We start from the raw sequence: 15,199 nt of genomic DNA, 5'->3' as shown, positions 1-15,199 counted from the left end.
ACGAGTCTGATATCAAGCAGAGCCATCAAGAGACAAAGATGCTGGAATTTGCCCTTCTTTTGTTTAACGAATTGCTAAAAGCTTGACACTGAAAATATCCAGCCAAATTTAGTCCGAATCACCAGCTTTTGAACAACAGAAAGTGTTGATTATTCAACAATAGCAAAGCAGTTCGGTCAACAGACTCCAATTTGAGCCAACAGCAAAATTTGATGGTCCACAGCTCAGGAAACGAAAACATTAACCATCCGATTTCAATAGATACAGTAATCCAACGAGAATAAGTTGCTAAAGGAGGGTCCTCCTTATCGATCAAATTTGCTTTCGTTGTGAAATGTGCAGCATGCCTCTTCACGTAATTAGAGCAGTGTTTTTGCAGATGGGACAGAGATTCTTGTGCATTAGCCATTGCTTGATGCAGACAGAGTGGAAATCGTGCCCGCAGTCCAGGGTGCCGAGATCATCACCTTCAACATATTCTTCCTGAGTAAAATAAATGGAATATAAGACGACATCAGCTGGGAGAGACCAAGTGATCTGCTGAAATTTGAGCTAGATCAAATACCTGGCAGATACAGCAGGGCTTGTGTTCCATGGATGCTCTGATGGCTGCTGATGAATGCTTCTGCTGTTTCAGGGACTTCAGAATTGTTTCCTCGCTCAATCCAGTGCAAACATTTCCTATCCGTTCTTCCAAGGCGAGGAGTTCCTATAATGAAAATTACTTCTGAATTCAAAAAATTGTCTGTTTAAATTCATATAACATGTTGGAAGTTCATTACCTCATACGACATGTTGTCAACGTCAAGACGCATGTCCCTGTGCCTGTCATGCAAATCGCTGCCCGCCAAAATTAGAGTCTGATCAAGGATAAAGACATCCTGGCCAGTTAAAATTAAGCATATCAAACTCCAAAATGGAATGTGCAATACCATTTTGGACAAATAATGCCAAACTGGTAATTTTGACAAAGTTGTTCATATAGCTACGCTCAATAGTGGTTAGTCAATCCAAGAACAACGAAAACATCATGACTTGTCTATCTAATAACATAACAATTATATATTTTACTTTATAAATTGTTTTTACGACAGATTTAACCGGCTTTAATTTGTTCAAAATACTTGTCAAATAACATAACTGGGACACTCAGATCAAGTTTCCAATGGGCAACTTCAAATAATCTATCAATGGACAACAGACATCATAACTTTATGTCAGCAAAAGCGTTAAGTCATACTTCGCTTTGCAATAAGTTTCTTACCATGTAGTGACAGAGGTTGAGAGTTGCTTTGAAGGCAGAGGGAAAGCATCATGCAACAATTTTCAAAACATAAAATATACCTTTCATAATTGAAGAAACAATTATGACAACTAATAACTATGTAACTCCATGAATTCTCAACTTCACATTTCATATTTTAAAATATTTGATTTAATTGAGCACATAGTTGTAATTTGGAAAATTTAATAAAAATGAAACAAGAAGCAATAAGTTTTTCTATAGATGCAAAAGTGATATAAAAAGATAGGAATGACAATTTTTACTGATGAAACTATATGTACAGAAAAGGAATGTCTGTTTCACAAATATAGGCTCCACAGTAAAAAAATGTGCCACTTAGCAAAGTCCAAAGCTAAGAGATGTCTTAGAGAAGTTCAACAAGTAGCTTACTTAAATAATGAATTAGAACAAGTGGCATAAATTTTGGTCAGTGAAATATTTTTTTTCTTTTTTTGTTCCTTTAACTTCCCTAACTATGTTAATTCTGCAGGGATGAATAATCACTGAGATCCATACTGTTACTAAAAGTTCATAAGACCGAATATTTTTCCTGCACAAATTTATTAAATGCAGAAGCGGTGCAAGTTTCTTGCACAAACCAGGGGAGAAATTCATTATCCTTGATCATCATATTGTCTTGTTTAGACAATAAGATCTATAATTTAAACTCATTAACTTTTGTTCAAGTACAACTTGCCAAAAAGTTGAGCAATAGTCACCCTGGACTCTCACCTTAATGCATTTTGGAAAAGAAATGGAATATCTGATACTATAGTTCCCAAACTTGAGTAAGTTAATATATTACACCATTTTAACACTACTAATGTTGCTCCTAAGCCCAAATGAAAAAAAAAAAATGGAGGGATATGTTACGCCAATTGTGACCAGCATAAATTTTATTAAATCTCATGAGCATAGATGACAACCATATTCAATATAGGGTTAGGTCATCACTTAAAAGTGATGTGAACTGCCTCTACCATCTGGGTGACTTAAGATGCAAAGGGTGGCTAGAAGGTTGTCCAAAACTAACATAAAATTTAACTAGAGATTTTGTTTTACATAAAGCTTGATGACAAAAGAAGAGTGATGTCGCCAACCTCAAAGTAGCAATATTACCAGTTGCTGTTGTTGATTTATAAGCCTATATTAAACAAAGACAAAGTGACGATGGCAAATTTTTTAACTTGCAGCAGCTTTAAATGACCGGGAAAGAAAACAGTAGGAAAGTGACTTTAGTGTTTATCCAATTCCATTGTATAAAGAGAACACACGTGACTTTGGAAGTCTTGACCCAACGGCTACCTTTCTTAGTTTAATGGCAAGATCCTGATGTCTAACCAAGATCAAATCAGCAGTTGAACGAAAGGATCAATATAATTGCTCCAAGGAGCCACACAGAATGCTCCCTATGTATTGTTATTCCCCATTAAATTAAAACTATGGAAAGGTAGAGGTTTCCAAGTTTCAACAATTGCTAGTGGTGGTAATGCAAGTTGATAGGATGAGAATGGAAGTATACATCTAAAGCAAGTACGAGCAACCTGCTTCCAGTGATAGTTGAGCTAATCCTGCAGATATGATACTTTGTTCTTTGCCTTTCAAAATTAGTGTCATGCACCGATTATTACTATGACTACCAGATCTTCTGCTTAAAAAGTAAAGGGGAAGGAAAATAACTTAGCTTTAAACTCAACATTCATACATATTCTAATCCTGCATGAGCCATACCAAAAGTATCCCTACCCTAACTAGCATCACCCTCTTCTTTAAATGCCTTATTAATTCTAATCACAGAAAAAAAGTCAGCCTAATACTGACCTCAAATCGAAGACCATCTCCATGACGCAAAGACTCCAATGCATGACGAATCTGGTACAACAAAAAATGTAAGTACACAATGGAATAGAAAAAAACTCCACAAAGATATTTCATCAGAAAAGATTAAAAAAGAAACAGCACCAAGTAGACAAACACACTTTCACCTTTTATGGGATTGTAAGCAACTAGATAGCTGACATTATAGATTTATATTGCATGCAAAGTAGGTATCATAAGTATATTATTATTGAGTAAAAAGATATAAGTTTCATAACTCAGTGTTGGATGGATTATACACGCGACAGAAGGGGTAAATCTACAAAAATGCAGCAACAAAAAAATAAAGAAACATTTACTTAAAATGGCATATAACTTTTAATCCAGAAAAGGCAAGTAGCAAATCTGTAACCTGAACTTTTTCTCGATCAAATATTATGGTGAATAATTTTTGGAAATATAGGCAACTATGTAAGCAAGGATTTAGGCTTTCTCCCAGTCAAGACACAAGGGAGAAGGGTGATCTAAATGTACATCTATGAAGACTAGGGCAGAAGTGAACTGGAATCATAAAATTAACCCAGATCTGTATTTCATGCCTCTGGATCACGGGCATCAAATATTTGTTTGAAAATCAAAGCTATAATTTCACTACACTAGTCGAGGGGAAAAAATGGTTTTTGTCGGATAGGTTTTTCGATGGTAAATTCATTGTTAATGCTACATAAATGATCAAGAAAGGCATTTTCAGCCAAGACCAAGAGATGGGAACTCCTATTAAAGAACACCCTCAAGTTAATAGGAATTCAGTGATGAATAAGATGACTCGTGACCAAGGAAATGAAGTCAAACTAAACTTGTGCTACAAGAGTGAATCTGGTTTTCTAATCAAGTCGAGCGTTGTTGAATATTTGAAGATGGTGCTTACAGGCTAAGGATTTTAAAACTCTGGTCATTCTATCTCATTGCCAAAAAAAATTTTGTTGTAACCAGAACAGCAAGTCAATCTTAAAGAGATAATGGAAATGATAAATGAATTGGCATAACAGTTGTCTTTAGAGTTGATTGTTGATATGTGGAACATAAGGTCAAAGTTATTTAACACAGCAATATAACTAAGTCTGATCGTGTGTTACGTGAAGAAGATGCAGGCAGCTATTGTGTTTGAGCAGAGATTAGGTGTGAACCACTGAAATCACTCAGAATTAGAAGAAGAAAAGAGACTCTCATAGAACTGTAGTCCAGCTGAAATCAACTAAAGCAAGAAAAAAGAATACATTAAAGTTGGACTAAGGTACTTTGACAACAAATATTTGACTGTAGTTGAATCTCTGCTATTTCTACCTTGTTCAGCAATCAGCCATGACAATTTGACATATTAATTCTTTTAAAAAAATTTAAAGAACATACTGTTCCCCAAAATACAAAAGAGACACTAAGCAAAAGGCATATAAAATAGTGCTCAGGAAAGAATAGTCAACTATAGAAAATAACTTGAATTAAATAAAATGATTAGTTAAGAGATACCTCTGATAACATTCTACTTCTCTCTTCCCCTGCAGCTGTCAAACTCCTCATAGGTAAGGGAGCACTGAAAAGACCATCATTTCGCCTTCTTAACAAATGTGTTGTTGATCTGATGTGTGATGTTGGATGTGGGCCATGCAATCTAGTTCTGATCTGCTGAGCCACCTCCTGTGAGCTCAAAGGATGAGCAGAATGTTGTAGGGCAAAATTAGTGCCCTGACCTCCAGAATCAGAACTACCGGGCGGAAAAAAGCCAGGATGAATAGCCTCCGCTAAAGGTTGTGGATATCGGGTAGGAAGATTTTGATGAGGTACCCAAGAAGATCCAAATGTTGGATGGAGTCCTGAGTTTGTAACTGCTTGTGAACTTGGAACCATGCTTATACTTCCACTGCTCAAGCTCCAATTTGCTTGGCCTTGTGTCATGTTCCTTACATCTGTTGCAGGAACAAGATCCAAATTGCTGGTCACGGGCATATTCCTCAAATCATTTCCCTCTCTTGCAGTGATCGATCTGTCCTCTGAACTGAAAGGGCCTGATGAACTGCCAATTCTTGAATTGGAAGCTCTATTCCATGGAAAACTATTTACAATTTGGGGTAGAGCAGGTACAACAGGTATATGAGTTTGACTTGCCGAACTTGAAGTTGTAAGTAGTGAGGCAGGCTCGAGGAAGTGATTCAATGAGATGGAACGAGAAGGTGGTTGATTTGGTGACCATACATCTGATTGCCCAACTGAACTCGCTGACCAAGAATTACGTAAAGAGACATCATGAGGCTGTGCACGGTTAATTCTCAATCGGTAATTCCTACGCAAACTTTCTACGTTTCCTGCTGCACTTGCAGAGGGATAGCAGTCGAAGGCCATTCCTCCTACAAAAGTGCCAAATCCTGCTGTATGCTCTTCGATAGAATGTCCAACAGAAGGATAACCAGATGAGCTAGAAATATTGAGGCCAGTCATAGGATTATAACTACGAGAATGCAGTAAACTGTTTTCACTTTGGTGAGAAGAGCTCGCATTTCCACTTGCTGAAGACTGTCCAGGAAAACCATCACTATTCTTTCTCTTGCAGGATAAGCGTCGTCCATCAAATGAACTTTCTGCTCTCTCATCATCTTCTCTCAAAAATCCAACGCCCTCGGAAGAACTTTCGCCAGGATTGGATAAACCAATTGAAGATGGAACAGTTTCAGGATCTAGAAAACCCAATAAATAAGGATGATGAGATAACCTTGGTTCTGAGAGCTCATTGCCTATACCAACTTGAACAGCAACATGTTCCACATTTTGATGTCTATTGTTGAAACAGGAATAATTTTGTGGAAAGGTTTGGATACCATCAGTCTGAGTTGTACTATGACTTATGTTGACATTTTCCAAAGAAAGCGCATGGGAAGCTTCAAAATGATTTTCTTGTAGTCTAGGCCCACCTCGAGAAGCAACTGTTGCCGGTGGTGTCCATTCATGCTCCAGTTTGTTTTCTTCATGGCCACCCTGGATTTGAGAATGTTGACTAGAACTGGATCCACCTAAACTCCAATTGCCCAACTGAGTGCCATCCTGATTAGCCATGTTTAAGCATGGGATATTTACACCATCAGAGGATACTGCACAATCTGTCATGCTCTGGATCTCTACTGGATTAAAAAGCATGTTATTCCACAAGACTTGCTGATTCATGCCAGAGCTGCTTGAATTGGACTCACAGTCAAGTTCAAAGGATTCATGCAAGGGTTGAACAAAATTCCTCTGGCCTTGCATTAAAGCAAATAGTACTCCCTTGTTAAGCAGGAAACTGAATGTGTCCTGATTTAGTAAAAATGAAAGTCAACTATTTAGGTGAATTCGAGCACATAAGAAAAAACAACACATTGATCCCCTGTAAAGAAACAAAAAACCATCAAATGTATCTATTAGCCACGGGGGTTTTCCGACAGCATTTATCTGCGTGATAAGCTTTTATGTACCAACAAATTAATAATTCTGCCATCATAACACTTGGTATTCATATGATACACAATTCCTGTGGATGCACAAGTATATATGCCCTGTGGTTCCATCATTTACATCACAGTCGATGTCACCTTCTAGAGTCTTTTTATATTATTTTCATGAATGATAGTCCTCATAAGTTTATAAAATTTGGTATCACATTGGTCTCCACAAAAGTCAATTTTGCATCTTTGTCAATTTGTGTTGGCATCAAATAAAAACTATCAAAACACTTTGTTTAGGTTGAATACCTTCATTTACAGCCTGAATCATAATATTAAATTGTTGGATAATGATATTATCTTTAACTTACGGCACCATTCACTGTGCAAATTGTAGGTAATTTGTGAACAACTAGATCTATATTCAAAACTTCAAGATGTTGGTGTATTATTTTGAAGTGCATAACATGTATCTTATACAATCGTCCTCAATTATTTTGTACAATATCAAAGTTTGGTTATAATAGAACTCCATCATTAAATGGTTGGTAGTACAACACTAAGTGTCAATGGTATAAATCTTCACCATAAGTGTATAATAGACCAGGTGCTAACACTTACAAAGTGAATGACCCAAACATGATTTACTTTACATTCCAATTATAATTAATTTCACCTAAATGAACATAGAAGACAGAAAATAGAAAGTAGAAATTAGCAAACAAGAAATGCCTCGGAAAGTTCCTCAAGATGTGAAGAGAGTCTATATAAAAGGAGATTAGATATTTGACATTTGAAGATGTACTCACAGCTACAGCTCAAAATACAAGTGAAGAGCAGGTTCAACAGTGAATGAGAAATGATTGTTATCAAGAAATCATATGCATATGATGGTAGCAACTCTTAAAGACCAAGAAGATCCACGAACACACTCGCATCTAAGAAAGACGTGCTCACATGAGGAAACAGAAGTAAACTTGTTCTAAAAATTGAAGTTCATGCCAACGTTAAATAAATCTTTATGAAAGGTAAGGAACAGCTCAATGGAGCATGAGAGGATATCCAAGCTTAGAATAACAAGAGAGCATATCCAACTGCATAGGGAGAAATAAAAAGTAATCAAGCGGATCTTTCGGGCACATATCGTTGAATTCAACTGTTTTACCCATAAATTTTCCTTTGACACGCTCAACCTCTTGACATTCATGCCAAAACTATGCTAGCCTAAAATTAATCCTACAAATTGGTAGCTACCAACAAGTATTAACTAGCTTTATGCAAATGCATGAATATTAAACAAGATTTGTACACTTTCTGATGGTCTAAACAGCATTGCTCAACCCAGATTCATGCACTTAGTCTATCTATATTTTGTGTAGAGATAGTGGACTTTACTCATATTGTCAACTATGTTTTTCACCATATATATTTTTATTAATTATTACAAGATTTGACAAAATTGTTTTTATGTAACTGTCAGCAGACTAATGTCAACATCCTCTTCAGAGCATGGGACAGCAGAAAACTAAATGATGAGCATGGACCTGAAGAAGCCCAGTGGGAACAAAAGATCCATGTTTCTCAATCACTTATACACTAGCTTCGAATTAAAATTAGTAATTCAAAGTTACAACAGATAAAAGGTAACGCGTGTAAATGCATAAGCTTCCTCAGCAACGTTTGCTGTTCGTTTTGTTTCTAATTCTTTTTTCTGCCCAAGACTAACATCAAAAGGGATTGGATTCATGTCAGCTTGAAAATAAAAATGAGAATCATAATCAATTTACTCGGCTCAAATTCCTCAAAACGAAAGACGTCACACACCATAAACAAGCCCTCAATTACAACCGATTCAGTCCAATCAACGAAAAAGATGAAACATTTCCAACAAAATGGCACCAAAAATAAAAGCTAAACGCTTCCTCCCGAGTCAAAACTCCAACTTCTATTCCCAATCAAACCAAGAAACCTACAAATGAAAAGAGCAAACAGCAGCATCCATCAAACTACAGCTAAAGCACAAAAAACAACCAAATTCGATGTTAAAATTACACGATAAGACAACGACCCCAACCCTCTCAACAAAAGGCTCGAGACGGGCAGATCTATCCGAGAAAAGTGCAAGCAGTAACAGAGGGACAAGAAACAGACAGAATCACCAAGAACAAATGGCTTACAAAATTTGCAAGAAACGTAACAAATTACAGCTCTGAATTCCAAATCAAGAAAAGAAAGGTCAGCTTTGATATGGGATTCGATTCGATTCATAAGAACTTACCCCAATAAGATCCTTAATTCCGAGACAATGGGGGGATGGTCCCCTTTCAAGAAATCAAGAAACCCCTCCCGCCCCTCTCTCTCGCGCCATCGACACCTCGATCGAAGGAAAGGCACAGATCGGAGACAGGAGATCGGTCCGTGGAAAGAGGGTGAGGGGGGGGGGGGTTTGGATGATGAACGGGAAGCGAACGAGAGAGAGGGGGGGGGGGGGACGGGGCGGTGGGGTGCGTGGGGTGGTGGTGGGGAATATTTTTGGGGTAAATTTACTGCTTTTTTTAATCATTAAATACATGTTATAAATTCAACTAATTAAACGTTAATTACGGGGTGGACGCCACACTCACTGGCGCCGCTACGCTGTCTGCTCGGGAACAGCGTTCCAAGCTTCCAAGTCTTCCCAATGGCCCCTCCCAGTGGGGCCCATGTCGATCTCGATATCGCAACCTCCTCCTCTCACCCGCTGCCGCGGTACCCGCATCGTCGGGCGGAGGAGCAAGGTGATCTCGAATAACAAGAAAGGTAAGGAAGCGGGTCGGTCGTCCGAGGTTGGAGGAACAAGTTTTCTCCCCTTCGATGTCACGAGCTCCCGACCCACGCATGTGCGTACCCCGCGAGGGTGTGGTCACATCGGCCCGTCGCTGATTGGTCAAGGTCATGGGCGACCACGCGGGCCCCTGCCTCGCGTTTACGTGGCTCAACCTCTTCTTGGTTGCGCGCCCCTGCGTCCGCCTTCGCTTTCCCACCTTTCCATTATGGCGTCGTAAAAAGGGTTCGCTTCTCCATCCATTTCAAGGGGGGAAAAGGTGCGAAACACCACCTCGTGCTTGCAGCAGCTTTACTGTTCCCGAGAATTTGACTCCGGTAATGCCAGCCACGTCCTGTGAGCAAGAAAACAAAAGGAGAGAGACAGAGAGAGGCGAAAGTTGTTACTGTCACTTATTGGCAGAAGCACAACGTAGTCACCATGCTAATAGTTATTTCCGTGGTTTGTTGGTGTTGCTGTGCGGTACTCGGACCACTGCAGTGACAACACGGTGGTGGAAGAGGTCACAGCAGCCTTCATCGTCGTCGTCACTGTGTCGTCTTGAGTGGTTTTGTGGGGAGGTTTTGGCTTTGGGGTCCATGGCGGTTTGCTTCCTTTAAATATTCTGCATGGCCCATGCAAAGCTGCACTGAGGATTTTGACGGGTTTCAACTTTTAAGAAGAGCTCTGCCCACAGGCGGACGGTGCTGGTTAATCTCTCTCTCCATTTTTGACGGGTTTCAACTTTAAGAAGAGCTCTGCCCACAAACGGACGGTGAAGGTTAATCTCTCTCTCTCTCTCTCTCTCTCTCTCTCTCTCAAGCTTACTCTATACATCGTTCTCCCTATTCCAACATATGAACATGACTTCTTTTGCCAAAATAAATCATGTTCTTTCTCCTCTTTCCTTCGAGTCCATGCCATACAACAAGAACGTAATAACATCACTTCAAGTCTGTAACATCAATGCATACGCGTCGAGCACGGATGAGGAGAAAGTTACAAGCCTGCCGTCATTTACATTGCTGGTTTTTCTTCACCAACTTGAAAACAAGAAGCATATTGGAGGGAGGAAAGGGGGGAGGTCTTGACATTCATCGATAACCCACCAAATTACTCTAAAGAACAAAATGATCAAATGGGATTAAGTAATATCGTGAGATCATAAAGTGACTCGTATTTACAAATGTGAATAATCAAGCAATAAGGAGAACCAGAGAAGAGAAGAAGTCCTACTAGTATTACATCAAACAAACTGAATATGAAAAATGAATGAAGCGAGGATAGCAGACTTGCAAGTTGCAACAGATACCTACTTTTATTGCTGAGAAGGCAATGTATGTATCTGCAGGTAAGAACATTCCTGTGACAGCGTTTTCAAGTCTTCTTTAGATCAGTAAGTCGTGCAGCAAAATAATCATATTCTGGCAGCTTTGGATGCAGTCGGCCACCACTAGGCTGCATTGAAGTAACCCGAGCAGGTTCCTTAACTTTAGCTGGGGTAACTGGTTCCATTGGCAGTGAGAGAATCCTTTCCGGAGGTGGCACTTTTTCTCTCGGGACAGGATGAATTTTATCATTACCAGGATTCACAACTCTATCTGGATCGACATGATTCGTCGTAGGAGTTCTGGCCCTCGTTCTTTCCTTGCTGGGTTCCTTGGCTGCCCCTTTCCTGCTGTAGCGCAGCAAGAGATTATCCATGACCATTTCTTCCTCATCATACACAGCAGCAACATGCCTACCACCATGTCTTCTTCGTCCATCCGGTGCTCGATGCAAGAGTTTGCCATAATCTATAGAATTACTCATTTCATCATCAATCGGAGGCCTTGATTCTCTAATTGTAGCCTTTTCTTCAACATAATTATCATCATTAGTATTAGTGCTCGGCCTGCTTTTGTATCTTCTTTGGCCACCTGGGGTATGGCTTGTGGGCTTCTCAACATCAATGGTACTCCCGTTGGTCTCAGTGACTGGTGGCTTCTGGAATTTCCTCCTCACAGAAACAGGCTTTGGCTTCTCATCATGAACGACTTGCTCATTCCTATGATCCGCATCTTCAGTACCATCAGACTTGTCAAGACTTATACCAGTGTTTCGATCTGTTTTATCAGCATTGGTATCTACATCATTGAATCTTGGCTTGACATAAGGTGGAATCACATATGCTGTTCTTCCATTGTTGGTTGCTGGCCTGACTGAACGCTTTTCTGTCCCAGTAGGATGCGACCCTTCTTCATGCCTTTGCAAGCTATCATACTCCGGGACATTACCACTCCTTTCTTCCACATGGTTCCCATTCTTGATCTCGTTCACCCTAGTGTATGGAGGAACTATACCATGTCTTCTTGTTTCTTCCACATGGTATTCATCACCATTTGATTTTGTGTCTGGGAGATCCGTAGTGCCTGGTTTTACATTCCAAGATTTCACTGAGCCAACTTGTGGCTTCTCTGTACTGGGATCCAGCTCATTTTGCACCTTTTTTGCCCTACTCTGTGAAAGATCATCTTTATGGATTCCATCACGATCTCTCCTTGGTTTAACATATGATGGAGCTGCATTCTTGGTTTGATATGGTTCGGTATCTACTCTATCATGAGAAACAACCACCTTTTGTGTCTTCTCCACCGGATCATGTGATTGCCTACTACTCATTGCTGAAATCACCTGGATGTTATCCAACTCCATTGCCACTTGTTGTCTTTGCACAACACCAATAGGATTAGAGCCATATTTTCCCTTGGATCGTATTGCTTCTTGCATCGTAACCTGCGCTGGTGACGCTCCATTATTTTCAGTATGTAAAGGTGCAACATCCTTAGGTTGAGTCTGCAACATAGGTAAAGTTCCTTTTTTAAAAAAAACCCATAATTCAAAATTTGTTTAAGCTAAAAAAACAAACAAATTCTTAAATAACGGTAGCAAATCAGCAGTTCCTGTGAAACTTACAGAGCCATGTGCCATAGCATTGTGTGATTGGTGTCCGAATGTCTTAGAATCCCATCTTACAGAGAACTCATCAGCAATATTTTGCATTAGCTGCAGCTTCTTCTCTTTTGGAAATGATTTCTTCTGAAATTTCTCAACAAACTGACAGGAAATTATTCTGATTAGATCCAAAAAGCAACTAAAAATTGTTTTAATTGGAAATGGGCAAAAGGGTTAGCACCTCAGCATCTACACATGACTCCATCTGGCTCCCATATCGTTCTGTAAATGCATGCCTGAGATTGCACAACTCTGGCAAATCTGAAAATCTTGCCGCAGCAAAAATTAGAGTAGATATTGTTTCCATGGCTTCAGGGGGACAGTCCCTGTTAATCAAAACAAACAAAATATGCTTCATAATAGTCTCACTACAATATTGACAGAACGGATAAAAGATAAGACAAAATTGTTAAATATAGAAACATAATCAACATTCTATAAAGTGTGGTATGATTCTGTGGTCCAAATTGGTCTCCGGTACTGGCAAATTCGTATCAGCAAATTGTACTATTGCCATAAGTAGCTTACAAGACAAATATGCAGACGACTATATTGGTTTTAATTGTAAAAACAAAATGACCATGTAAATTAGAAGTGTGTGATCCAAAGATGGAAATATTTGGGGAGTGGATACCTCTGCTTTTGTAGGCTTGGCAGCTGACTCAAGATATACTCGCAGAATTGTTCGATCATGTCATAGCAAGATATGTGGTTTATATCAACAATGAGTAGATCGATCTGTTTCAGCAAAGCAAAAAGAAGAAACCGGTATGCACAATTTAGAGATTTACTGAACCAATAACTACTTAAAGGACTGATAAAGGTATGTACCACAAAAATTAGCACACAATATATAACTAGAACACAGAGCATTGCCAATAATAATAGTTCAAAGTATCTCTTCAATTGAGGGGTACCAAGCAAAAGTACACCCATACATATCTGAACAATGATACATGCACATGATATCATCAGTCAAATAGACTTATCAAGAATTGATGCCAATCTACTTTTTGGTTGTCTAATAGTGTCACAGGGCAGGTTTCAGCAAGCTCAGATGACAAGTCAACCAGTTGGATGACCAACCTTGATAAAAAGTCAGGTTTACACTGATAAGGTCAAAACAGAAAACTTCTAATTTCCTATCACAAAGACTTATAATTGTTCTGGACACAAGAATTAAGCAAAACCCTAGGTGGAATAGCCAACAAACCAAGCAGGAATCTTAATCCCAGGGCATGCAATTCCAAGAAGAAAGCCAAAATATGAAAGCTGTGTTAGAACTGTTCATCAGAACAATTGCCTGCCCTTGGTATGGATTCGTAACAAATTCACAAGAAAATGGTTTGGTATTCCTACTGCACATCCAGACCGCAAATAATGGAGGAAACAAAAAAGAATTCAAAGAGAAAGACAGAGAAAAATAAGTTCTTGGCATGGTTCGTGAAGAAACCTTCAAGAAAAGAAAAGGTAAAGAAAGAAGAGAAACAAAGCAAGAACCCACACAGTTAGTAACCTAACCACGGAAATGAGGATGATTAAAGAAAAATAAGTTTTTTCCGCTCATATTCTTGAATCCAGCAAGCACAGCGATGGTGAAATCTCTCGAGGAAACTTCAACGGAGGAAGAACCCAAATCATCCATTGAAGGAACACAAAGATGGGAAGAACCCAAATCCAACGAGGAACAGATTCAAACAAACCATCCATTAAAGAAACACAAAGTTGGGGAGGCTCAGAAAAATGTCTTCTTTTTTTTCCTCGTTTTCTTGAACGAGCAATCCAATAAAGAAGAGAGAGAATGTACCTTTTCGAACGCCTTCGCTTCATGGCCGGCGGCGATGAGGTTGGCGACATCCTTCCTGACGATTCTCACCGAGGCCTGCTTCCGGTTCCGGATCGGCCCCATCCTGGCCTTTATGCACTTCGCCGCGTGCTTGCTGATCAACCCACCCAAAAATCATCAGTCAACCCCCACAAGAACAACCAAGAACCAAGAATCAAGAACCAGTTACCATTTGTTGGAGAATTTCCCGCCCAACAACCCACCGAACATCTCTCCTTCCCCTTCCTATGCCTCCCTCTGCTCTCTTCCGGAACTCTGTGTTGATGGGAAGGGAAAAGGGAATCAATGGATCAAACTGTGAGCGCCACCGCCGCAGAGGAACAAGAAGGGCGTTGAGATCAACTAGAGAGAAGACTATACATACACGAAAAGGTGGTGAAGGTGCTCGTAGTGGTGGTGAGCTGTGGATGAGAAGACAGAGAGAAAGCAGTAGTAAACAAATACGGCTTCTTAATGTATAAATAGACAGACAGAGAGATAGACGCACACACACACAGCGTTAAAAGCTGGTGCTTTATTTATGTTAATCACTTGACCAAGTTGAATCCCTCTCTCTCTCTCTCTCTCTCTCTCTCTCGCTCCATGTACTGCTTCGGTAGAAAAGTAAAAGAGAAAGAAAAAGATCATCTTTTTTCTTCTTCTCGTTCAACAAATTCTTGTACTGGCTCTGAGGAAAGCTTTATAGATTAATGAACACACAAAAAAAGAATTGTGACAAGAATAATGGATTCCGGTGGGTGGTTTACCTCCTCAAGCTTGACACAGCGGCTTACCATTCAAATCCAAGTGGAGCAGCAGCTTCTTCTGCGGCCACCACAGGCTATATCAGAAGACTGTATGATATCTGTACTACGTGGATAAATTAATGGAGACGTTGCTGATGCTAATTTCCTTCTCCTTTGCCTCTCCTTGGCAGCCGGCGGCCTGCTCGAGGCGTTTACCAGCCATTCCGAATTTGAACGTGAAAAGAAAGATAAAGCTTCCTG

The 15,199-nt window shown here is 39.6% G+C and overlaps 2 protein-coding genes across 5 annotated transcripts; both read right to left on the bottom strand.

Moving 5' to 3' along the window:
- Positions 1-97: 97 nt before the first annotated feature.
- On the bottom strand, positions 98-9,055 carry LOC103997626 (probable E3 ubiquitin-protein ligase HIP1). 3 transcript variants are annotated; one of them, XM_009418907.3, is made up of 6 exons: positions 8,849-9,055; positions 4,631-6,515; positions 3,107-3,157; positions 783-881; positions 566-709; positions 98-483 (listed from the first exon to the last, which is right to left on the bottom strand). In XM_009418907.3, the coding sequence occupies exons 2-6, from the start codon at positions 6,395-6,397 to the stop codon at positions 352-354; spliced, it is 2,193 nt and encodes a 730-aa protein (XP_009417182.2). In that variant the 5' UTR covers positions 6,398-6,515; positions 8,849-9,055; the 3' UTR covers positions 98-351. The 3 variants fall into 3 exon arrangements, with proteins under 3 accessions (XP_009417182.2, XP_009417181.2, XP_009417184.2); XM_009418906.3 differs by having other exon boundaries at positions 4,631-6,442; XM_009418909.3 differs by having other exon boundaries at positions 783-860; positions 4,631-6,442.
- A 1,437-nt stretch (positions 9,056-10,492) lies between these two features.
- Positions 10,493-14,658, bottom strand: LOC135622930 (uncharacterized). Of its 2 annotated transcripts, XM_065125278.1 has the most exons (6): positions 14,383-14,658; positions 14,175-14,307; positions 13,002-13,105; positions 12,549-12,693; positions 12,329-12,469; positions 10,493-12,208 (listed from the first exon to the last, which is right to left on the bottom strand). In XM_065125278.1, the coding sequence occupies exons 1-6, from the start codon at positions 14,421-14,423 to the stop codon at positions 10,751-10,753; spliced, it is 2,022 nt and encodes a 673-aa protein (XP_064981350.1). In that variant the 5' UTR covers positions 14,424-14,658; the 3' UTR covers positions 10,493-10,750. The 2 variants fall into 2 exon arrangements, with proteins under 2 accessions (XP_064981350.1, XP_064981351.1); XM_065125279.1 differs by lacking the exon at positions 13,002-13,105.
- Between the last annotated feature and the right edge of the window lie 541 nt (positions 14,659-15,199).

This window comes from Musa acuminata, chromosome BXJ2-9 (genome assembly GCF_036884655.1).
Source record: "Musa acuminata AAA Group cultivar baxijiao chromosome BXJ2-9, Cavendish_Baxijiao_AAA, whole genome shotgun sequence".
Classification (NCBI taxonomy): Eukaryota; Viridiplantae; Streptophyta; class Magnoliopsida; order Zingiberales; family Musaceae; genus Musa; species Musa acuminata.
The sequence above is the reverse complement of the archived record's forward strand: the minus strand, read 5'-3'. Positions and strand labels throughout refer to the sequence as shown.

Excerpts from the sequence above, each read along its gene's own strand:
- LOC135622930 (XM_065125278.1), bottom strand. The coding sequence starts at position 14,423 with ATGTTCGGTGGGTTGTTGGGCGGGAAATTCTCCAACAAATG. Across the intron at positions 14,308-14,382 it reads GGGAAATTCTCCAACAAATG|CAAGCACGCGGCGAAGTGCA; the intron begins GTAACTGGTTCT and ends TGGGTTGATCAG. Across the intron at positions 12,470-12,548 it reads AGTCATGTGTAGATGCTGAG|TTTGTTGAGAAATTTCAGAA; the intron begins GTGCTAACCCTT and ends ATTTCCTGTCAG.
- LOC103997626 (XM_009418907.3), bottom strand. The coding sequence starts at position 6,397 with ATGCAAGGCCAGAGGAATTTTGTTCAACCCTTGCATGAATCCTTTGAA. Across the intron at positions 882-3,106 it reads GAGATGGTCTTCGATTTGAG|GATGTCTTTATCCTTGATCA; the intron begins GTCAGTATTAGG and ends TTAACTGGCCAG. Across the intron at positions 710-782 it reads TTGACAACATGTCGTATGAG|GAACTCCTCGCCTTGGAAGA; the intron begins GTAATGAACTTC and ends TTTTCATTATAG.